Source organism: Eucalyptus grandis, chromosome 10, assembly GCF_016545825.1.
Source record: "Eucalyptus grandis isolate ANBG69807.140 chromosome 10, ASM1654582v1, whole genome shotgun sequence".
Lineage (NCBI taxonomy): Eukaryota > Viridiplantae > Streptophyta > Magnoliopsida > Myrtales > Myrtaceae > Eucalyptus > Eucalyptus grandis.
In genome coordinates, this window is record NC_052621.1 from 3,609,628 (window position 1) to 3,634,104 (window position 24,477).

The 24,477-nt window shown below is 42.1% G+C and overlaps 3 protein-coding genes across 5 annotated transcripts; 1 reads left to right on the forward strand and 2 right to left on the reverse strand.

The window, feature by feature from the left end:
- Positions 1–1,735: 1,735 nt before the first annotated feature.
- Positions 1,736–9,255, reverse strand: LOC104421246 (magnesium transporter MRS2-A, chloroplastic). 2 transcript variants are annotated; one of them, XM_010033135.3, is made up of 14 exons: positions 8,835–9,255; positions 8,623–8,695; positions 8,288–8,358; positions 7,491–7,576; positions 7,318–7,405; positions 6,679–6,747; positions 6,126–6,206; positions 5,872–6,037; positions 5,707–5,752; positions 4,198–4,278; positions 3,702–3,784; positions 2,767–2,810; positions 2,559–2,672; positions 1,736–2,258 (listed from the first exon to the last, which is right to left on the reverse strand). In XM_010033135.3, exons 1-13 carry the CDS (start codon positions 9,180–9,182, stop codon positions 2,577–2,579), a joined length of 1,332 nt encoding a protein of 443 aa, XP_010031437.2. In that variant the 5' UTR covers positions 9,183–9,255; the 3' UTR covers positions 1,736–2,258; positions 2,559–2,576. The 2 variants fall into 2 exon arrangements, with proteins under 2 accessions (XP_010031437.2, XP_039159907.1); XM_039303973.1 differs by lacking the exon at positions 6,679–6,747.
- Positions 9,256–11,546: 2,291 nt separating this feature from the next.
- Positions 11,547–17,541, forward strand: LOC104421247 (protein SAAL1). Of its 2 annotated transcripts, none has more exons than XM_039303602.1 (11): positions 11,547–11,888; positions 12,553–12,930; positions 13,294–13,359; positions 13,502–13,641; positions 14,261–14,387; positions 14,487–14,635; positions 15,123–15,258; positions 15,722–15,806; positions 15,907–16,175; positions 16,400–16,536; positions 16,721–17,541. In XM_039303602.1, exons 1-11 carry the CDS (start codon positions 11,784–11,786, stop codon positions 16,725–16,727), a joined length of 1,599 nt encoding a protein of 532 aa, XP_039159536.1. In that variant the 5' UTR covers positions 11,547–11,783; the 3' UTR covers positions 16,728–17,541. The 2 variants fall into 2 exon arrangements, with proteins under 2 accessions (XP_039159536.1, XP_039159537.1); XM_039303603.1 differs by having other exon boundaries at positions 16,737–17,541.
- Positions 17,542–19,355: 1,814 nt separating this feature from the next.
- Positions 19,356–23,748, reverse strand: LOC104421248 (putative phospholipid:diacylglycerol acyltransferase 2). The gene is made up of 6 exons (XM_010033139.3): positions 22,744–23,748; positions 22,151–22,373; positions 21,347–21,630; positions 20,783–21,125; positions 20,191–20,456; positions 19,356–20,098 (listed from the first exon to the last, which is right to left on the reverse strand). Exons 1-6 carry the CDS (start codon positions 23,241–23,243, stop codon positions 19,615–19,617), a joined length of 2,100 nt encoding a protein of 699 aa, XP_010031441.2. The 5' UTR covers positions 23,244–23,748; the 3' UTR covers positions 19,356–19,614.
- Positions 23,749–24,477: the final 729 nt, after the last annotated feature.

Consider the following 24,477-nt stretch of genomic DNA (forward strand, 5'->3'; position numbering starts at 1 on the left):
AGCTACTATACTATATTTTTACCATGAGATCCACCACAAATCGAGTTTAAGGACGTGGGAATGGATACTAGACATAAGCTGATTTCCATGTGTTAGAAGATTGACATTTATTAGCTAACTTATGGAATTGTCAATTTTCTTATTTCATTTAAATTCACTTGCTACTTGTGAGAAATTCTTTTTATTGATAGTGGACGGTGTGTCATGTAGAACGGTCGGGGATAATTGGATCGCCACATTAATGATTTACAACAAAAATTAACCGAAATGACTGCATTGAAATATTACTAAAGATTTGGAAATTTTAAAACAAAGCACCGCCATGGTCAACCAATTTGGCTTGCAGGCAACTAAGTTTCACCAGAAAGGTTCGAAAATTTAAAATAAAAATGTTAACAAAAAGTCCTTTATAAGTATAATTTTTTTTTAAACAACATTTAAGTCAAGTTGCTTCCCAACGTGATTTTATATTACAATTTATCAACTACTATTTATATTTTGGAAAATTCCTTTTACCTAAAGTTCTTTGTATTTTCCCAATACCCTAAAACCAAATCAAATGCTCCCTATATCCATTACTAGTGGAATTAGGCAATTTAGAAATTCGGATTCCTCTGTTATCCATAATTATGTCAACCAAATGTTTCAAAGAATCTACTTCAAATTTTCGTTTCCTTCGATCTTTGACTCGTAGATAATACATATGTGCTGGAGGGTTGATAAGCCGCTTTCGTTGGAAGTAGTGTCTAGTTGTTATACAAAGAGCATTATTAAAACCATACGTAATCTCAACCAACACGCCTAACTTCTTTTGTTGGTCGGAACCAACAAACCAAATTTGCAGGGTTGACCATCCAGCTTTTCCTCTGTTGAATCTGATCTTTTGCGCAGGTGACAATCGCGGTCCATTGTCGAAATTGTCCGCAAGTTGCTGTCCTACGCAGCTAATATGAACTCGTACACAAGACCGCTAAGAGTGTCAATGACAGCTACTTCAGATATTATATCGACAATGCGACGCACAAGGTCGCGGAAGAAGATCATATCCCTGGGGCAGACCCGAGCTAGCCAGTGTCGAGCCTATATATGGAGGTGCATAACCGGCTGAGATTTCCATTCCTTTGACTTGGAATTTGATGGGGCAATTCCGTTCATGTTCATGCCCTGGTACTCGCCGATAGAGGGATCGATCATTTTCATTCTTCATTCATAGTGACTGAAGCATAGACACATTTGTGCTAACAGGACAAACCGGGCGACATTCAAGTCATCTGAAATAGAGGAAGCATATGATCGTATTTCTATGACAAACAGAGAACAAGGTGAATTCTTGGGATATAAGGCATTGTCAGACGCGTGTGCGACGAGTGATTTGTTTCTCATCTGTACTTTTTGTCGGCAGAAGTGGCAATCTGGTTGAAATTTAACTGTCTGGAAAGCATTTTGGTTTTACGTTTCAGGCATGTTCTTGCACTCAAGATGCTGTTGTTTTCGCTCAACAATAAATTGCTCATCCGGAAGCATCTTGGTTCATGCAACTTCACCCCTCGTGCCCACTTCCCTATCACCAAAACGTTAAGGAAAGAAAATAAATAACCTAACCGATACCACAAATAAGCATCTTTTGCTTATAATCATCCTTGTATACACAACAGGACATCGGGCCTCAGATTGACATCCGTAGAGATTAAAATGCAACTTCTTGGCATTTGACTGCTGAATGAGCAAGAGAAGATGATTAAAAAAAAAATTTAATTTATTCAATTGAACTTTTGCAGCTTAAATCATCACTGTGCCATGGCATCTAAACCGGCAGAACTATCGTTTTATTCCCAGAATTAATCTGGTTAAATAATGGCACATTACATCCCACGGGGATCGCTAAATGAGGACTGGCTCATTCGTCCCCTACATCTGTACAGACTAATGGGAGTGGGAAACAACCGTCAATCGCATGACCTTAGCTCCTTGCTCGTAGCTCCTTGCTCAGCGCAAGCGACTAGGAGCATATTCGCGGGAGCAATCTGACTGCGCATTTATAGTTACTGTGGCGCGCACGCCAACTTACAGCAAACACTTATTATCTGGGTAGGCTTTGGAACATCACTAAAGATCCGCATTCTGCAAAGCGCAAACAAGTTCCAGAGTAGAAGGATCTGACTGCTCGATAAGAGATCTTCCTCTATGTTTCTTGTAATGCTTGTGGGTTCTCTCATAACAAACAAAGGACAACATCTTGAGCTCCCCTGCCATGCGACCTGCAAGTAATATCAGAGGTCAGAATATGCAGGGTATGTGAGTTAAATTAGGTCGAGAGCATGAGATGAATGTATGTCAATCTTGAGTTCGTTTACCTGCCCAAGCTAATGATGCTTAGTTGGTCTCTTCGGATGATCAGCCAATTTGGGACTGAGACTCCACTTGACTGATAATACTAATTTTGTTATCATCAGTTCAATGGGTCCATAACTCCCAAGGAGCACCTCAAGTTATCGTGAAACCAAACATATCATACCCACTTTAATGCAAGATGAGTCGGAGTAAATTTTCTCACTCACCAAGAATTGGTATCCAAGTTACAGTATTTTCCTTGCCTTGAGATATGCATACATAAGGAAGAAAGCCACGACAGCACCAAAAATAATTCCGCCAGTTGTCAGCCAAAATGCGAACTGCATCAGGTAAAATAAAACACAATCATACCCCAGGGACAATCAGTGAAACCATAGGGAAAACACAAACGAACAGGTATACAGCTTCGCATACCACATGTTCTTCGAGATAGGACTTGAGATTCATACCAAAAATACCTGCATGCATGGGAAAAGCTCTTTCTGTTAGCAGGATTAAAATGACCAGTGACGAAAAGCTATATAATGACTGGTGACTATTAACGAATCCCTCAGTTCACCCCATCATTTGATCATACATAAAATTCGTCCCAAAAAAAAAACATACTTCTATCACATGCAATCTATTCAAAATTGTTCTCTCCGATTACAGTTACATGCATCATGGAATGGCTAAGTAAGCAATCCATGCCTTGTCATTCCCATAATCTGAAAAAGGTCATATACTGAATTCCTATTTCATTCGTTGCAATAATCGGACATTTTGTTCTTTGATTACGATGACCAATCTAAGATGCATGCGGCAGCAGAAGCAGTAACAGCAAAAATAAAACAAGTCTTATCCTCTAAAGTGGTTTCAGCTATACGAAGCTATCATCCCATTGCGCCCCATCCATTGGTAGATCCTCAGTAGGATCAATAACCAGTCTTAGATGCATATGCAATAAAAATAAATTTAGAAAAACAAATGGATATTCTGTTTTTCTTTTCTCAGAAAAGCAGAAGTAAAGAATTGCAGTCATGTGATAAAACAAAATGCAATCAAAGCCTAAAGAATGAGTAAAAGTGGCCTAAATTCATTCTACCAGATCAAACCAATCATTTAACTAGAGTTCTTGGGGACCACGATACTATCACTAAAAGAGAAAAAGTTTCGATACAGTTCTTACGTTCTTATTGGTTCTATTCAGCATATCACCCTCGTAATTTAATAAGTTTTCCTAAGCAATTGTGTGGTCAACAGATCACGCAATATCACAAGAAAATCACTAATGACAGTATAATTTATTTTATCTTTTTTGCAAATACCACCTCTAAACAATTTTGTCCAACACTGTATGGAAAAAGTACCTGCAACCAACGCACCAACCGCCACACAAAATGCTCCAACCTGAAGAAGTAACTCCACCCTACTGACTTCAAGCCTCCGAGAGCTGATGAAGAGAGAAGTCAAAATTTCATAGCCGATTTCTACTCATACAACCACAACAAAAGTGGTGCTCAAAGAGTGAAAGGAAGAGCAAGTTTTACGCATTTAGTTGCACTACACATGAAAATGAAATTTCCCAATGCATTCAGTCTTCAAGTGGAGCATGCTTTTAGTCCAAAATCTAACATGGAGAATAACATGTTCGGTAGTCCAACAGATAATTCATGGTAAAGAATGTTATGTGGATTCAAACAATTCACAAGCATTATGGAGATACTGATCACTGGCATTTTTGCCATATTAGTATTACTAGAGAATGATGAAGTGAACCAAAACAAGTAAAGAAAAAATACAGTGATCAATTCAGTACAGAAACTGAATGATAGTGGCGAACTGGTAGAAAAGCATCTGTCGGACCTTAAATTGACAGCGATAGAGTCTTCCATCTCTTTGGCAGAATCAAGGAGTCTTTCAGCTTGACCATGACAAGATTCGCATCTGCAATGGTAGATGTGAGCAGTAAGCAAAGCTGCTTAAGGGTACCTTGTAATAGGGTGAGCTTATCATGACAAACTTTCCTGTTCCAGTTTATTTCCAAGAAAACTTAGATTCCATGGGATTACAAAAGAAGCACTGCTTACACTAGTTGAAAAGGTCATAATCTGTTTGATAGAAAAAAAAAATACGAATATTTGTCCGACACAAATTATAAATCAGAAGGGCAGCAGCCATGTTCTCTCATTAAAAGGCTAGCCTGCTTCGATTTGAATGGTAATATCAGCCACAAAATTAAGTGAATCCTCCAGACACACAACTAGATAGCACCAGCACTCTCTATTTTTATCCTGTCCAATAAAGACTCTCTTGCATTAATGAATCTTTTAATCCAAACTTCCAGGGAAAATTCAGTCAGCCATTTTCTGTGACACTCATGTAATAATTAATAACCCAGTATTAGAGCTAACAAGGTGTCAGTCTGCAGCTGTCATTTAAATCTGGCATGACCATGTACATCAAGAGACATAGGCTTTTCACACAACCAGGCATGATTCAAATTGATGATTTCGCTGTGCAATAAACTGTCAGAATTAATATATTTATCTTTTCATGCAGATCTGGTCAACAGTGTGAGTTAGTAAGAGGGTTCCTTGAGACTTTAAAAGAACAATCACTTATACAGCCTACAGGAACTTAAATTAATATGATAAACTTTTTTGTTTCCCTTCCTAAATGCATAAGTGATGAGATTTAAGGAACTGTGTCTTCAAGTGACACCTTGGCGATATCCCAAATTCTTGGTCCCAAGGGCAATGGCATACTTTGTAGGCCACCCAACCCAAACCCCGTATATCTCATAATTGAGGTATCAAACCGAATTAAGATATCAAAATTCTTGTCATCTGTCAGAGCAGTCTCTTTAACCATTTGTAGACCTCTTATGCGGCAAACTAAAGACTCAATTCTTTATTATATTTTATCCATCCAAAATAGCATTGGCATCCTATGCTAATTTCAGGTTTCACTGCTCATAAGCAGCCATATCAGGATCAAAATAGATTAATTCAGAAACCATAACTACCTCAGAATTATAACATGAATGACTCCTTTCTCAGTGGTGAATAACCAAAATTTTCTGCTAATGTTACACTAGTTAGCAAGTAGCTGCAGAACTCATAGATTTAAGTGATCTCCCTGATTCTGGTCTAAATGCCAGCCACACGGCATATGATACTGCAAGTTTACTATGTACAACACCAGCTTAAGGTGCCAAACAAAGTTACATAGTGTATAATTTGAACATTTGTGAATACTGCCAAGGGCTATGGTACAAAAATGAATCAAGAAGAGCATATTCAAACACAGAGGTGCACTCTCTGCCATAAATGAATCATTTGTACGGCAGTGATTCAGGATCAAAGAAATAACCTTTGCAGGTAGTTTTCCAGAAGCATCTCAATTTCTTCCTCCTCTTCTGCCATATTTAATCAAGTCCAGAAGAGTGGTAAGTAGATACTCTTCGTTCACTAAAAGTAAAACCCACGGTTTGCACATTAGACTAATGGCTTATACAAAAATCTTCCAGTACCATACCCTCAGCTATCTGTTTTTCAAGAGGAACAGAACATTCCAAGTTATCACTCCCTTTTGTAATTATGCAATTTCTTCCCATTATACATATGCGGCGTATCTCATGAGGATCCTCCAGAAGATCAAGGAGCATCTGTTTCAGAGCTCCAGCTCTCGAACCCAGTTCCACCTATCATTGGAGCAACCACAAAATAAGAACATACAGTTCTCCATCAATAAGGGTGGTCAACCTTTCAAGTGACACAGTAGACAAGTACCAAGGCCTGCTTGCTAAGACGGAGTTCCTCTAGGATATCAGCTGTCAATCTGTTGGGTAAAACCTCGAGCAAAGATAGAACCTGAACCAATTTCAGAATGTCAACCACAGTCAGGACATTAGTAAGGTCTGGACTCTAAGTTGCCACTCTAATCTAATTACCATGACAATTGGGAGAAACCCAATCAAATTCATACAACTTATGAAAAAATCAACAGTGGCAAAAACTGAATGGGGAAGGTAAACAGGGATCCAACAATAAGAACTACCTCAGAAAAAAACTATCTGATCAATCACCCATTTTTTATAAAGCTTTCATGTGTAAGTTTGCAGGCTCTTTCATGTGTATACCAAAAGAAATACGTATTGTGCTTTAAGTTGTAAAGGACAAAGTAGAGCATGCTCTTTTGGCCTTTTACTACCAAAAGCAGAATAGTGAACTGAGGGTCAAAATTTCAAGCGGAACAGGTATCTATCTAAGAAAATGTTGAGGGATAATACTATGGCAATCTCCATTGGATGAAAAGGGAAGAGCGCTGTGTTCTCAAACTCACACGAGGTTCGAGATTCATCAGTCTTTGCTCATAACGTTGTATACGTGAAATCAAGGCTGCTTCAACAACCTGGAAGCACCATCATGGTTAAAAATGTGTTAAAACATCATATGGTATGACAGAACCACAAGAACGTTGCAATTTGGCCTATTTAGAAAATCAAGGTACAGAAAATGCTACTATTCAGGAGCACAAGATGAGGTTATTTCATACGATTTAAAAACACGGTGATAAACTTGCCTTGCGACTCTTGCTGAAATTATGTGAGTGGTAAAGAGTCAAATTACCAAAATCAGGAATCATTTTGCTCACAGATAGTCTTCATCTATCCATTTTATTCTCTTGACTTTATAATTTGATTTTGTTTTTCTGCAAGACATAGAAAAACATGGCACCCTCCCAAACAAAAGCTTTGGTTTATCTGCCACCCTCCGCGTCTAAACATGTCAACCTAATAAACCCCCTCACATTCCCACCCCCAGAATAAATAGGTATGTGTATTTTACTGGGCTGTACACAAAGTCTCTGTGACACAGAATAAAATGCTTCTGAAAAAAGATAAAATTGAAGGAACATAATATTCTTAAAGCTACCAGAAAGAAAAATATGCAAATAAAGAAAAATAGAGGATGAACTAACCTCAAGCTCAAAAGGCATACAGTGCCCTCCATTCATGTCGGGGTTTAATCGAGGCAACAATGATTCTATAAAGGCTTTTCCTCCTCTACTGTAATTGATCAATGATAGATGTTAATTGTTAGCTCATTGAGAAAAAAATAGTGTAAAGTAGACTAAAAGAAGCATCATCTTACCTGTCATAGTTAAATAGGAGCACACGTTCTGGCATTGCTATTGCCCGTAATGATCCCAAATTAAGGAGAATGGCATGCTCACGGACCTATAACATGATCATCAAAACCAAAGAAACATAAAATGGAAATTACACATGTCACAATCAAGACAGTACAGTTTTTATCATCAGTTTTGAGATATGAGAAAGAGCTGTCATCTTCATACTCACAACTCCTTTAAAAAATCCCAGAGTGAAGGAAGCATACTAGATACTTTATTGCAAAAAGAGTTATTAATCTTGTACTCTCAAATACTACAATGCTCATCTGCCTCATTTACTATCCCTTTGGTCAAACGTTGTCAAGACAAAAATCAGTCTCTCCCAGCACAAGGTGCAGAAGAATACACGATTGAGCCACTTATTGCATATGGGCATCACAAGAGAATATTATACTACCATGAAAGAAATAGCCTTTCTAAGTTTAATGAATCATTTTTCCTTCCCAAACAGTGGGAAAAGTATATGTTATACATACTCGACTGAAATAAGAAGATAAAAAGATCAGTTAACTAAGAGAAAGGGATGAGAAGTTACAAAGGACCAATGGACCTCCCCAGGTACCCAATATATGCAGTCCAAATAAAATTGCATATTTATGGCGCCACAGATCATTTAAAGATTGCATAATTTGTCGAGAGACAGCTACATTGATCAAAGCCTTTAAACATAAAATATTATAGCGACTTCTCTGCCAACCTTTACTAATCAAATAAATCAATCAGGCAACAGAAATTAATACTGCCACGAAAATCATACCAGCAAAGAAGGCATCGAATTTATCAGCCAGAGCGATGGATCAACACTTCGTATATCTCGCGGACGAAGGCCTGATAGTAAAACCAGCAGTTAGAGACAGGAAAAAAAAACACACACACACAGAATATACAAATTTAGCAATGAATTAAGTCACAACATCGGGAGAAGTCGGACCGGGTCAATCGAACAAGTAGTGAATACAAGTGACACGATGAGATAGAATTTTCCATAGAATCAGATCAAAATGCACAGCTATTTTTGGCCATTGATTCTACAAAATCTGAATTACAGAAGAAGATAAAGCAGGCTAGCCATCCAAATCTAATTTCACTCACCACTCGACTTCAGCAACTGCCGTCTGTTGATCTTCCGAGTCGATATCATCCCGTTCGACTTCACTTCCACCACCTGTGGACCGACAGAGTCAGGAAATTACACCGATCCCGTCGCAACCGGAGAATCGGAGGAAAACAACTCCTCGCATTTCCAAAAATCCACTCCGAAATTCCAGGGATCCAGGCTAACGCCAAGCAACGCGCGAATTTACCTCGTAAACCGGTTCTCGTATCCCGATGGAAAAATAGTCGCTGGACGGCCGGCCGCCCCCGTCCTCGCCGGGGACCCTACCGTCGCCGCCGTCGCCGTCGGAGACCAGCGTCTCCGAGTCGCTCCACCGGCCCCCCTCCTCCGCCGACCCGGCGACGCACTTCGCCGGGGACGGCCCCGCCTTGCGCCTCCGGAGCTGCGGCCATGGAGGACAGCGGAGGAGCCGGGAGCAGGCGGCGAGGTCGGAGAAGAGGAGGAGGCGGCGGGAGGCGGCGGAGGCGGAGGGCTGCGGCGGAGTGGAGCGGAGCGAGAACCGGAGGCTCTGCGGGGCCGGGGGGTTCAGCGCCATTCGAGCCGCCGCGCCGGAGCTTGGGTCATCGGCGGGAGGAAGGTTTTCTGTTGCAGCTGCTGCGACGGGTGGTGATTGGGTGGAGTAGGATAAAACTATTTATTTAATATATTTATAGCGGATAAGGCTAAAATAATAGCTTTTTTTGGGTAATTTATTATTATTTTATTGGGTTATTAGAGGCAGTGACAGTTATATTTGTGGCCAACAAATTTTTTAAGGGAATAAAAAGAAAAAGGGGAGGTGCGCTTTTTTGCGATATTCGTTGATTATTAGTGGGAGGGATTTTGGAATTTCTGACGTAAGCGCGAGACCGTTGGACTTGGACACTTGTCTGATACACCGTGGAAGCGGTTCCGGGCTCTTCACATGTGGAATCTAGCCACGTGGCGGCTCCTCATGAATCTCGGGCCTCGTCTTTTTCCGTGACGATAAAAGAATTGGAAGGGGCCACCGACATGGATTATCTCTATAAAACATTATCATTGAATATTTGGATTAGAGCCATGGGCATCACTTATTCAAATCAAACTCGTTCTGGTTGCATCGATGGACGGAAGCATGAATGAAGTTGGAGTTGTACTACGGTGCATAAGTTAACCGACGTTATATAGGAATCGCAATTTTCTAAGATGGGAAAGTGGTTAAAAAGTCTCCAAACCGTCAAGGGTTAAGAGGTTTTTTCACTTTGACCTATGAACAACAAGTGAATTTTAGAAAAACAAAAGGAAATAGGAAAGCATCCACCAACAAGGCCCTAGGCAAGCACACTCAGCACCTATGTAGCGCGGACACGCGACACGCGACACGCGACACGACACGACCTTTGACACGCGACAGCGTCGTTTTAAAAAAATAGAGAATTAGACACGTTAAACGCGTTATATATTAAATAAATATTTTAATTTTTAATTAATTTGATTCAAATTCACAAATAAATAAATAAGAACTTACAATAAATTTACACTAATAATATTAATAAATCTATTCATAAAAAAATTTAAAAAATATATTCATAATTAAAACGTGTGTATACTTAAAAATATATTTTTATTCTAACAAAAATTACTTCCCTCAAATCCTCTCTCCTCGTTTCTCTCTCCCCTCTCCCCCTCTTTTTCCCACGCCACCACCCCAAAATCCTCCCCCTCGATTTCTGCAGATCTGCCCCCACTCTCTCTCTCCCCCTGCCCTTCCCCCTACGCCCACTTGCTCCCTGCGCCCCCATCATTCACCCCAGCCCCCTCGATCTCTTCCCCTTCTCTCCCCTCTCTCTCTCTCTCTCTCCCCCTCCCTTCCCCCTACGCCACCACCTGCTCCCTGCGCCCCCATCAATCGCCCCCATCCCCTCGGGAAGAACCCCTTCTCTCCTCTCTCCCCTCCCCCTCCCTTTCCCCCACGCCACCACCTGCTCCCCTGCGACCCCATGCGCTCCCCATCAATCCCCTCAATCCCCGTTCTTCCCATGCTCTCTCTCCCCCCTCCCCTCCCCCACGCCACCACCTTCTCCCCGCCCCCTCAGTTTCTTCCTCACGATCTTCTCAACTCTTTCGGTCGCCTCATCGCTGTCGCCTCCGGCCTTCCTCCTTCGCAGCAGCTGCAGCCTCGCCGCCGGCCCTCCATCGCAGCGTCCGTCACGGCCTCACCTCCGCTTCCTCGGCCTCTTACTCGACCTCATCTCTCTACCCACCATCGTCTTCTTCAACAATCTCTCTCGGACACGCGTGTCGAAGCGTGTCGAGAAAAGTTGACCGCGTGTCGGATTTCTCGACACGCGGTCAACGCGTGTCCGAACGTGTCCGAGCGTGTCGGACACGTCGACACGTGTCGGACACGACTCGGAAGGCTCGGCAACGAGTCCGTGCTTCATAGCTCAGCACAATGGCGGTGCCATCACTTTGTCGGTGGCTTGCCAGCAACGAGCAAGACTCAAATGTCTTTGCCAAGCAAGGGTTGGACCACTCTTGCTTGATGGTAGTGAGACCCACTAGCCAATTAGACCTACTTTTGCCTCCAGCAAAAGTTGTGCGCTCTTATCAAAATAAATACATGTGGGACTATTCATTTTTAATTATAAAATGTATACGGCGCATAAAATATATCGATTTCATATTACAATATAGTGGAACTTATTATCACTATAAAAGCTAAAGATCACCACCTAGTAATTTGCAGATAAGAAAAAGTTAATCAGTCAAAAGGTAGTGGATGAACTTCTATTTTGTAATGCAAAGTGTAGATTGCATATGATTTTTATTTTATTTGAACTCAGATAATATACAAGAAAAAGAACTAGCCAAAAAAAAAAAAAAAAAAACGACCCCAAAAAAAAAAATCCTTTTCATATCTAATCACCTTAAGGAAAAAGACATTTCGCGAATGCGGCGGTCTTTATCTTCCCTGCCTCGCCAGTCGCCGCCGCCGATATCCCGTGGGGCTGATAGCCGGCGGTCCGGCGAGACAGGAGGCGTGATTTTTTAACTGCGCGGAGGAGAGTTTTCCGGCGACCGGTTTCGCCCCGGTGCCGGAGACGGTCGGTGATCTGCTCCAAAGCCTCAGCTGGGGGTGCTCTCTCCCTTTTCGCACCAGCCGAGAAGGGCTATGGCGGTCGACTTGGGATCGGCCCTTCAAGACGAAGCAGAGGAGGAGGAGCGCGCGGTGGACGGAGACGCGCCGGCTCATCATCCCGCCGCGCCTCCCGACGAGGTACGATCGCTCGCGTTCTCCAGTTCCGTCGAATCGCGTCGTCTGAAGATACGAAGAACGGTCCGTCTCAGTCGGGACACGGGCCGGTGCTAGGTTTTTTGTCTGTTCGTCTTCCGCTAACCCTAGCGTTCCCGCAATCGAACTGCTTCCGAGTGTCGGAGACGCGTTTCGACTGTCGGGAACTAGAATCGATGGCTGTTCTTTCTCGGAAGCGGCGAGTTCCTGTGAGATGCGCACGGTGATGTTATGGATGGTCACTGTCGGGGTTAAGGTTTCTCTTATTTGCGAAAAAGACGATAGCAGCGATGGTTGTGATGTTATCCTGGAAGATATGGAATTTCCTAGGTTATTAGTCTCTTTACTCATGGGAACCTGCGGGATGTTTTAGGCTTGGGTTTGCCTTGTGATGTTGATGGAGTTGCTCTTACTTTAGATGTCACGGCCGGGGTGTCAAGTTGTTGCTGAGTTTAGATTGATGCTGTTCAAGATCATTTGTGCGCGTCTCTTATTTTCTGTCTTAACTGTTGTGAAAGAACTTGTGGATGCCATTTCTGCGTCGATTCGTGATTTAATGTTTTTTAATCGATAGAGAGACCATCGAGAAAAAGGTGCGAGATGGAATTGATTAATTCTCCTTAAGTCTCCTGTCTCCTGTTATGTGCAGTTATTTGACCTCCCAACAACAGTTGATCCCAGCTATATAATTTCCCTCATACGGAAACTTCTGCCACCCAATCAGACATATAACTCTTGCTCCAGTGGAGTTGACGGAAATAATTCCCAGAAGTCTAGCTCAGATTCCATTGAAGAAAAGCGGGCCCCACTGGATAATATGAGAGTACAAGACTCAGCAAATGACTTTGCTGAGACAATGGATGTTATTGATGATAATAAGGAATCTGCCTGTGAAGAAGGCAAAGTTGATGGAGAGTCAGGTTGCGGAAATGGATTGCCCAAAGCTTCTACATTAGAAGAGGTTTGGGAAGGGAATGGTTGCATTCTGTGGGACCTTGCTGCAAGTCAAACTCATGCAGAACTCATGGTACAAGAGATTGCATCCTAGTTTTTCAAATGCTATCTACTGTACCTCGATATCTTGTTTGCTTCATTTTAGGTGGACTTATCTGGTAATTGGCGCATTAATAGGAAATTTCTGCAAAAAGGGTGATTTGGTTGTTTGCCAGATATAACAAAACATTTGTTGTTTCTGTAGTTTCTTTTGTCATATTCAACAATTGTTTCTTCACATTGTCTGTGAGCTCCATCCTCTCTAGTAGCTCGCAGCCTGAACTGAGTCACTTGCAAACAAAGCCACATCTAATGGAAAATGTTGTATGATACAGTAAGTTAGTTTCTGATTCAACTGAGCAGCCACTTTACTCTTTTTATGTTTTGCATGTCACAGGTTGAGAACCTTGTCCTGGACGTGCTTCTGGCAAACTTCACAGTCTCCCAATCCACTAGGGTTAGAGTAAGCTATTCTCCATGCTTCTTTTTTCTTAAACCGTTGTGTTGGTGGGCATTTGGAAACCATATTTGGGAACGGTGGACCAATTGGTTCTGAATAAGTATATTCATCTAATTCCATTTCTGCTGCTTTTATTGGTTTGCAGGAGATTTGTCTTGGAATTTTAGGGAATGTTGCTTGCCATGAGGTTCTTATGAAGAGTATAGTTTCTACTAAGGGGCTCATCGACACAATTGTGGATCAACTGTTTTTGGATGATACACAATGCTTATGTGAAGCTTGCCGGTACTATATTAGTTATGCGAAGTTTTCTCCTTTGCTTGTAATTGTCAGAGAAAAAAAAATTATCCAGGAAACAGTCCAGAAGAACACTTATTTTATTTATTTATTTATTTATTTTTATTTTTTTGTGGGGAGTGGTTGGGGGTTGGGGAATTGAGTTTTTTCTTGCTCATCTCCTGCATCGACTTTTCTCTGTAATTTCAAAATACTTCTGTCACTGCATTGACTTTGCTCGATAATGTGGTTGGTTATCCTTATTTCTTGTTCATTTCATGTTCTTTTTCTTAACAATAGTTTGTTTTCTTATAGTTTTGGTGCAATGTTTCCTTCATCCTTCTCAGTGAACTGCATTAAATGACTAGAGGAGGAACTTGTTTTGTCTTTATAATGTACAACATCAATGAAATCGCAGTGACTCTTGTCGTAGAGTGCTACCTATTCATGTCTTCCTTTTCTTATTTAGTATAAGATTTAGTTGGGTGCCACCTGTGTCGTTATGTCCATGATTTGTTTTATGTGCTTTATTTTCATGTATTATTGCTGGTGTTATATTTCATAGCACGGGTTAGCTTGTGATGTATATCTAAGTTTGTCATGCATCTTGCAACTGGCATTGACACAGGTTTCTGAGCTTGGCTATTCAATGTAATGAAAGTATTACTTGGGCGGAGGCTTTGCTGCCTGACCATGTTCTTCGCCGTCTTGTTTGGATTGCAGAGAACACCTTGAATCCACTGCTTATAGAAAAGGTCAATGCTACAATAGATATTTGATTCTTTTATGTCAAGGTGTACTGCATGTAAACAGAATTTGTTTCTTTGGCTAAAGGTGTTTTCTTTCTCAAACAGAGTGTTGGGTTACTTTTAACGATCTTGGAAAATCAACAAGTTGCGTCAATTCTTCTTCCTCCTTTGATTGATATCGGCCTGCCAAATGTCCTCTTCAATCTTCTGGCTTTTGAAATGAGCCAACTAACAAGTGAAAAAAACCTCGAAAGGTATTCTTGAACTTTCTGCATCAACTGTTGACTAGTAAGGATCTGGTGGAGGAAAGGTGCTTAAACTCTTTAGGGGTTGAAGTAGTTAATCTTCGCAAGTTACAGTTGTTTTCGAGAATTTTGTTTTGAAATGCTGTGATATTGATTTGTAACACTGTAGCTTCATGTGCTATGCTGAGCATACTTTGTTAAAGACTTATTTTAGTTTATCGGTCTGCACTAGATCTACATCCCCTGATAGAACTCTTCAAAGAACATGTGCAATTAAAGACCTGTGGGGTTTTTGAGTTTTTTTTTTTTCTTTCAATCAACTTTGGATCTTTCTGTATAGTGCATACACATGCACTTGATTGCCTGTTCATGTGTATTCCTGTGTGCGTGTATAAATGTGTCGAGGGCAGGGACAGGAGCAGTGGATCTCCTGCAGAGTTATGATTTGAGGAGCAGAATGACATTCCTGTAGTAATTTGTGTATGCATCATTTCAGATACCCTGTGCTCGATGTAATTCTCCGTGCAATTGAGGCTTTGTCTGTGACGGATGATCATTCTGACAAAATTTCTTCAAATAAGGAACTCATTGGACTTGTTTGTGACCTGGTCAAACTTCCTGATAAGGTGGAGGTAAGTGCATGCTGCTGGTAAGCATGCAATAGCAATATCCATTAGGAATATTTGATAATGATAAAAACGCCCAGTGTGTAGCTGTTTAATTTGTGGAACCATCCAGGGCTGAAGATTTTGATTTTCTTAAATATATCCAATATATTAGCATTTTCAGGAATACATCGGTACTTTAGATATAAATTTTCTTTGGGGTGGGAGTAGAGATGTGCACGCACCAAGTGCTCTTATCTCTTACTGAAAATTTTGAGCATGCATTCCAGCTGCTGATTGAATTTATGCATCTCAAATGGGATGGCTTCTATCCAAGCCGTTTTACACACGGGCAGTACCCCTTCAGCACCTTTGTAATGGAATCTTGGGATGATATCCTGTTGGAGACTTGAATTCATAGATTACTAGTCTCTTGTGGCATTGAAATTGACAGAACCATACTTTTCCTTTTTGTGATGCTTTTTCCTAGATTGCCGATTCTTGTGTTACTGCAGCAGTTCTGATGGCAAACATTATGTCTGATGTCACTGATCTTGCTCCAGTGATGTCACAAGGTAATTTTACTCTGCTGTCTCAATTGAATCAGCCACCTGATTTTTCTCTCGAACTTGTACATCATACAACTAGAATGGAACTGACATTCAAAATCTCCAGATTTGCCCTTTTTACAGGGTTTGCTTGATATACTACCATTTGCTGCAAATGACATAGAAGCACGGAATGCTCTGTGGAGTATTATTGTCCGATTGCTGGTTCATATTAAGGAAAGTGAAATCGGATTTTCCAGTTTGTATCAATGTGTGTCAGTTCTTGCAAGCAAGTGTGATATGATCGAAGAAGATCTTTTGGACCATCAAACAGATTCATTCATTAAACATGGAAGCTCTGAGGGTTGTGAGATTAAACCAAATGTCATTATGGCTGTATCCTACTTACAAAATATCATTCTCAATGTTTTTTAATAGCAATAGACTAAGCCATGGATTCGTTTAGTGGAGGCACTAATAAAGATCAACATAGTGAACTAACTGCTTATGATTGTGAATTAAGAGATTTACCTAAATCTTTGGTCATCTGCATCTTGCTTGATGTTGAATGTAAGTTGCTATCTTGCCAAAATATTCGTTTCCCTTTACCTTCTAAACAGCTCGAACGGATAATTAGTATATTGCACCAGTGGAAAACTTTGAAGGATAACACTGAGGCGAACAGTTTGTCAGAAAAGCATCATGTTGATGGATCCTTGGTTGATAAGTTGCTTCACTGCTGTGAAAGATATATCAAGTAAGTGACTTTTCAGACATCATTGTTACTGAGCCTTTTTTTATGATATTTCTTGTACCTGCTAGTTTCATGACCTTTTTTTCTGAGGTTATTGTCAATTGAGAGAGAGAGAGAGAGAAGAAATGGCTATCGACAGCGTCCTGATTATGCAGTTCCTTCTCTGACATCTACTTATTCATTGTAGATGTTAATCCTAGCAGGTGATTGACGCCTGGATATGGCATACCGGCACTACCGGTGCTGGTTCTGCAATGTTCCACTTGCCATTTCCATTGTCTGCAAGGATTTTAGCTACTGCAGACACATCCTGATGGACCATTTCAATCAACCTGTCCTTGAAGTAACTTCTGCATGTATGAGGGTTGCAGTGCCGTGCATGTTGGAGGTCTCATTGGACTTGCGTAAACATCGCCGCATCCGTCTGATAATTTTGATCATGAAAATCATGGAGTGAACTCCAGATTCAGATGTACTTGTTTGAAAAGCATTGTCAGTCCAGTGGATAGCTGTCCCTCCATGGCACTGATAGGTTATGTCTAAAGTTCACGGAGACTGGACATTCGGAGAAGGCGTCTTTTTTAAGTCTGTACTTTCCATGACGTTATGGAGCACTCTCATTACAATGTCTAGGGCTGCCTGGCTTTGCGGATAAAGTGATGCAGTAACATTCAGTGAATTGCTTTTCAACCTGGTGGGGACTTGTGATATGCATGAGCAGTCTCAGATTCTAATTGTTCAGGGCTTTTGTCATTGCGAGACACAGTGCATTTATCTTGCGGTTGTCTCCCAAAGGTATTTGAGTTCGCATGTTTGATCTACTTCTCATCAAAATTTCTTCTTCCCATGTATACACTTCTCTCCTCTGCTTGTTAGTTCTTCTCCTGCTCAGTAGTGAAATTACTTATGATTTGAGGTCTAAGAATTAGGCAATCAAAATGATATTATGAAAGATCCTATTTTTTTTTTTTTCTGAAGATTATAAAATTCTACTTAGAATGTCGTGTACGATTGCTACTCTTTTTGCTTATGATTTGGACGATGGAAGTAGTTGAACTGATATATCCTCCTCCTCTATGATTAAGGTTGCTACCAGCGGATGCTGGCAGTGAACTGTCTGGAATTTTTATGCGTAGTTCTGTTTCCCTTGTGATATCGTGTGTGCTTCATTTGATTTTTCATCCATTCTACCGTAGAGATGGAGGAATTAATTGAACAACTTCGCTCCATTTACTATCTGTTGTGAAACTCTGGCTGCACTTCATTTGCATCTTTGCATTTTGGATTTCTCAATATGAAGTCATTTTGGTCAAACTCTTTCGCAGCGTCCTCTTCTAAGATAGCTTGATTCCCTCCTGCACATAAAGCTTCACAACCATGTAGGACTATCCAGTATTCTAGATAGTCTATAAGCGTCTTCTATGTCGGGCTAGTACAACTCCAGGGTACATGTAATAGTGTCTTAGGTTCCGAGACATTGAAATAGAGTAATCTCTCCCATTTCGTCATGATTGTAACCCTTCATTGGCTTTCACACTTTCAAATAACTCTTCTTTACTTATATCCAGTTGATCTTTGAAAAGTAATGATGTTAATTAATCAGATATGTTAAAGTGATTTCATGGTAATGACTTTCATTCTTTTCGTTAACGACTTGGTATATCACGGACGCGAATCATCCTGGTGTAAGTCCACGGATGCTTTGTTATGCAGGCCTAAGTGAATTGCGCTTGTGGTCCTTCGACCTTTTTATCTTTGCTTGTGTCAAGGACTTCTTGATATACTCTGATGGATTAATTTAAGCAGCGAACATAGTAAGAGCGACCGATTAGAATGATAGGCAGATGCAGCCATGGGCAATCGAATGAACCTCGACTTCATTACTTGAGGCAAAGTGCAAGGCCGTTGCATTGTGCAGGGACGGACGATGAACTTAAAAAAGGAACTGCATACACTCTCTTTTTTTTTTTTTCGGTGACCCAGGAACCCCATACACCGTTAGCGGCGAGTAAACTCTGGGGAGGACACGTGGAAACCACCACCACGTGCCCCCGGGCAAGGCCTCCAGCGATGCCCGGAATCAAATTGACCTTTTGTTCGACCTTTTGCGAGAGGAAGAGCGCTCGCTCAGCAACGCCACCTTGAGGGGTGGTCTGCATACACTCTTTTGGGATTCAAAGGAGTGAGGGAATTTCAAACCAATGGTGAACGGCTATCCAATCCCAGTTTTACTCTTTAATCAAGCCATGTAGAACAATCTGTAGGCCTCAAGAACTGCAGAGGCATGGCGAGCAACGCCACCTTGAGGGGTGGTCTGCATACACTCTTTTGGGATTCAAAGGAGTGAGGGAATTTCAAACCAATGGTGAACGGCTATCCAATCCCAGTTTTACTCTTTAATCAAGCCATGTAGAACAATCTGTAGGCCTCAAGAACTGCAGAGGCATGGCGAGAGTGCTCAACGGCTTCGGTGCCACCTTCGAGTGTATGAGCTCGAGTTACATTTCCTGCTTAGATCAGGTGAGTTCCGTACGAAGCTTACTCATCCGAACCATCCCCAAGGTACGAGGAAAGGACAGTAGAGCCAATCAATCTACGAATCAATTGCATGCCTCTCCATTGATCGGCTCAATGGCTGAGGGGGAACTTTAGGCTCGGCCGTCTCATGTCATGCCTACCCCTTGATCGGAACATCATCCTCAAATTGGAAGACTACCTCTAGGAACAAGCAACGAAAAGAATCGAATGAACTGAGAAAGTTCCCGATTTTTGTTTCGATCTGATCATACCAACCCAGAGAATAGCTGACAAGGAGCATTAGTCTATGTCATCGTCAACCCTCTACATAAAGACCAAAATCTGGCTCTGCTTGTCGATGATCAGATTCCTAAGAGCAGCCTCTGTTCTCCAATTCTAGCTACACATACAAGGCAAAGCGTAGTGTAAAATGTTATGTGGCTGGTTTTCTTCTCTCCGAGCTGCAAATTCTTCCGCTATTGCATTTGTCTCTCTTATTAGTTAGCAGAAGCGTCATCTCCTAAAGGCTGTCACTTTGGCACTCCTCAAATTTCTCCCAGAGAATCAAAGCTGTATATTTATTCTTTCTGACATCCTCATAATGTCGGAATAGATCCTGTCACCGCCAATCTCCTCGCCGGTGGCCCCTGCGGCAACCCTAAGGACGTCCTCGATGAAGGCCACATTGCCCATGATGTCGACATGGGCCCCACTTGCGGAACCTCGGCCCTCGAGCAGGCTCGCCGGGGGTCTATGCTGGTATTCTCTCACATACGTGGTGGCTCCAGAGGGGTTGAATCTCGTTTTCCCCCTCCACCCTCTGGCGCACATGAAGCCGGAGCTGAGGACGGGCACACTCTCATCACCATCCACAAAGTAGACTCCGCCTTTCAAGCAGCTGTCCTCATACCCCTCAGCCGTGCTGTCTATGCGGAAGGGAATGCTTTTGCATTTGCCTGTGGGCGACATCTTGTAGACATATGATCTTTCAGTGGGAATTCCGACTCCGTATAAGCAATATATTTCCATGTCAGGAGCACCTGGCAGCCTGAAATGGTATTATGTTCAATGGAACAGAAACTTAACGCTTCAAGCAAGAGAGCTCCTAAGATGATAGAATGTCCAATTATTGATACATACCGCATTTCGAGTGGGTTCGACCAGTACTTGTAGTGGTTGTATTTGGGGTCGTTGAGATCATCAGCTATCCCATGAGAGAAGTGAGCCTCTGCACGCTTCATCATTTTGGGGGCCACAAAACGTAGTAGATCGAGGAGAGTTTGAGAAGTGTACACTTTATTGTCTGCGACATCTCGAATGCTTTCTCTGCTGAGTTCGTTGTACTCGGTCCAAACCTCTTGACATGTCGAGTTAGATATGGTCGAGGGTTTTCCAAGTAAAAGCTCCTGCTTAGCATCGTTAGAGGAAATTAGCTACGCACGGTATAGCCTTGGCATAAGAGAAGAGTGTTCCAACTAGGGATAAGTGAAACTAATGATAAACAATCCTAGATTACATTTTTTGGCATGCAAACCAAGGAGACATCCTCTACTCCACTATATACTAAAGTTTCTCTAAGCTAAAGATTATGAGATTTAGGGACTTGTTACAACTCTACATCTTTTGAGGTGGCACATACGAATAAACACGATCTATGGAGACCCCAGGCAGTAAAGTCATAAAATTGAAAATCTAGAGCACATGAACTAGAAATCGAGGAAAACAGTTATACCTTAAGATCAACACTTGGGAGCTGTGAAGAAGGTATATACGATGCCTCTTTGCCGAAAGAAATTATTCTTCCATACTTTGCAAGGTCTTTCATGGCACTGAAAGTTCTCTTTCCATTGGTGTGGTTTGAATTCTTGTTATTTCCAGAGGATTGCAGGGTTCTTCTCTTGGCCAGACTGCAACCATGCCCTTCTTCTGGAGACCAATCCAAGTCGCCCCAAATCGTCTCTCCTCCTTTAGGGACTAACGAGATAATCGAATCCCATGTTCTGGCAACTCGCATAGCATGTTCCAGAGTCTGAAGCCCAAGAATTTCAGAATCCAGAACCCCAGGATCCATTGATCTACAAAGGCATAAATCACAATGATCATAGTAATAACTTCATAGCGATCATTTATGGACGAAAAGGAATTGATGAACATTCAGTTTTCTTTAACTATTAGCAACTATCCCAATTAGTTCCCAGTCATTCATGAGTAAAGCTAGTACATGAAGTATGGTATTTACCTTAATGAGATTCGATATTCTATAGCAAAATGTTGTTTGATGCAAGTAAAAGCTGACCTGATGACGGCAACATCTTTGGCCTCAGAGGAGAGTATGTTACTAACTGCCTTTGGAACGCCGAGAAATGGTGGACCGATATTCATAATCGCTTTAATATGCGTGGCACACCAACCTGGTCCACCACCACCTCCCATTGGAGGAGGCAATTCGACCCACTTTAGAAAGTGAAGGAAATAGAGGACTCCCATTGAGTGAGGAACTACTACCACTTTCTTGCGACCATTAGTCAGATACATGAGCTCTATTGTACTCTTCAATCTGCTGAGAGCTTGATCTCTAGTCTGCACAAGATCCATTTAGGTGTCTTTGAACCTGCGAGACTTGCAATAACATCTTCTTCTACACTTTGCTAAGTAAGACAACAGCTCAGTGCTTCCCAAATGGAACAATGGGAGATGCAGACAACTATCTTTTGACTCTTGTTCAATGGACATGTACTTCGAAACCGTGGACATCTACTTCCAGTTATTATACCATGCCAAACCAGAGTAGATTGATAACTTTCTTATGGTAATGTCTTACTGCTCTGAACCAGCTTCAGTCATTTTTCGTTTTTTTTTAGAGAGAAGGGTTTTAACTATGCAATCGATCGGTCCCCAATTCTTACGCTCTGTTAATGGAACAACACTACTTGCATTAGCAATGACCGATGCACAGGGCCTGAATTATATCATATGCAGACTATTTTTCTGGGAGCATGGTACTGTGAGATGATGATACAATGATTAAAGATGCTTCATCCCCTGAATCTCAAGGAAATAGGTGAGACATTATTGGATGAACAAAGCAGAGTTAGACTACCTCTGTATTCTGGAATGATAATCTCCAGTCATAAGCAGCCATATGCATGTTCTTCTCCTCATAACCAATTTTAGCCAAATTCTGAATGAGGACAGCCCACACGAAATACCCAGGTGCAAAATAGTCTGCTGCAACCAGCCCTGGAACGGCCCGCACTCGAATCCCAGGGGGGTCGAGTCCAGTCTCATTGTCCAGTGAGAGGTGCTCCAACCAACACAGCGGCCTACATGAGCCATCACCAATCATGTAAGTTCGCAATCCATCCAAATTTATAGATTTTTTAATATTTCCGGTCTTATAGTAGGTAATTGAGCCAGAATCAACTGAGATTGGCAATGATGAACACAAGCATACACCGAGATATATACAATATATTAAAATTTTAAAATTCGAAGCACGAAAATGGAAATTCCAAAACCTATAAATCGAACACCTGTTATCTGAAACTGACATTGCTTCACATTATTGAATTTGCAATATTATGTGCCTTGACCATTAAAAGAAACACATTACATCCTATCAGTAAATACAAAATGCATCAAAGGCATGATCATAACATGGTAAAGCGAATTGTGTTTGCCTCAATCACCAACCTTTTGAGGATTTCGGTGAAGCTGCCTCCCCAGAGCCGTTTCCGGAATAGGCCCTCAGTGCAGGGCTTGCCTTCCCAGAGCTCGAGCCCGCCGGTCGAAATGCCAGGGACAAGAACCACCGGGTGGAGCGCTCGCACGCCCTCTCGGCCGAGCCGCGCCCCCGGCGACTCGGGCGGCTGAAACCCAGGCAATGCAGCCGGCAACGAGTAGTACAGGAACACCAGGAGCCACCAGACAGTGCACAAGCACCCAATCACCCAACAACACGAATCAATGCACCTCCATTCTTTCATCTTCTTCTTCCCCTCCTTCTTCTTCTTCGTATCCTCATCGTCATCACGACCATTCTTTTGAACCGCATTCTCCACCTCAGAAACGGTTCTCTCTTCCTGCTGCTGCTGCTGCTGCTGCTGCTTCTCAGCGTTCTTGATGGACTCAAAGGACTGGAACTTCACTGGCTCCACATAACAGAGTTTCCGGAGCCGAAGAACCGAACCCATTTTCGGGGGTCGGATAAAAATCGCTTATTTTGGCAAAGAAGGAAAAGATCAAGAAGAACAGAGCATTGTGGGATCGCCGGGTACACAGCGAAGCGGAGCAAAAGAGGCGGTAAGAGGGTGATGAGCATATATCGGCATCGCCAAAAGGCGAAGGAAGACCACGTGGTGAGGAAGGGGGTGAAATGGGCTCGCTGCGTGTGCGCAAGGAAACATATACGTGACGGCCAGAGGAGAGAGAGACAGAGACAGAGAGGCAGAGAGAGAGAGAGAATCGAATTAGAGTTTCAGCTCTGTCTAGCTAGTCTCATGCAAAGGTTGCAAGAGAAACTTGGTGGTGGGTTTCGGAGACAAATGTTGGGAGGCGAAACAGAGAGTCAGTGTGCTGTTCTTGAACCATCGAGACACGTGCTTACATGAGTTTGTGTAGATATATGTTCTGTCTGTATAATTGCCTTTATCTGGGTTAAGAAATAACCTCAGAAAATAACATCTTGACAACTGGTCATGTATATTCTCTCTCCATATATATGAGATATATGTATATATGTAGGTATGTATGAACGAGAATAAATCAATTCCTTCGGAGAATGCCGGTCTTGTTTGTTGATCTGCGACCCGTAAAATCCTTGAGAGATCAATTTTTTTTTTTTTTTTTTGGGGGTCTGGTTCTGGTCTCCGCTTTGATCTTTACAATTTGGCGGTCGCTTTTATCGAGCACGAGACTCTCATGGAAACATCCGGAGGGGATCGCCGGCTGGCGCTCCCCGAATTTCATTTTAGAAAAAGAGCATTGCGCCGGTGACCTTTACAATGTGCCGTTCTAATTTCATCGTATAACCCGCCAAGGAAAGCAAAAGAAAAGCACAATCTTTCCCGACATGGAATTACTCAAAAAAACTTTCCTTTGTGCGTACTCCGAATTTTGGGATGAACACCCTTTTCATCATCGGACAATGGACTAAGGGATCATCTCTGGACGCAATAGGTAAAAGGTTGCGCGCAGCCCCTGCAACCCCCGAGCGCAGGGGCAGGGCCACGCACGCGCTACGAGAAAAGCACGCATTCCCAGAATTTTTCCTGCGCGAGTCCCTCGAAAGGAAGGAAGCCCATTTGCCAAAAAGGGAGGACCGAAGGTGCCTGGTCCAGATATCATCCCACAGGGCGCGAGCAAGGTGACGTGTAACGGCGCGAAGCTCGTTCTCGCACGGAACGGAGGGAGGGTGGAGAATGCAAA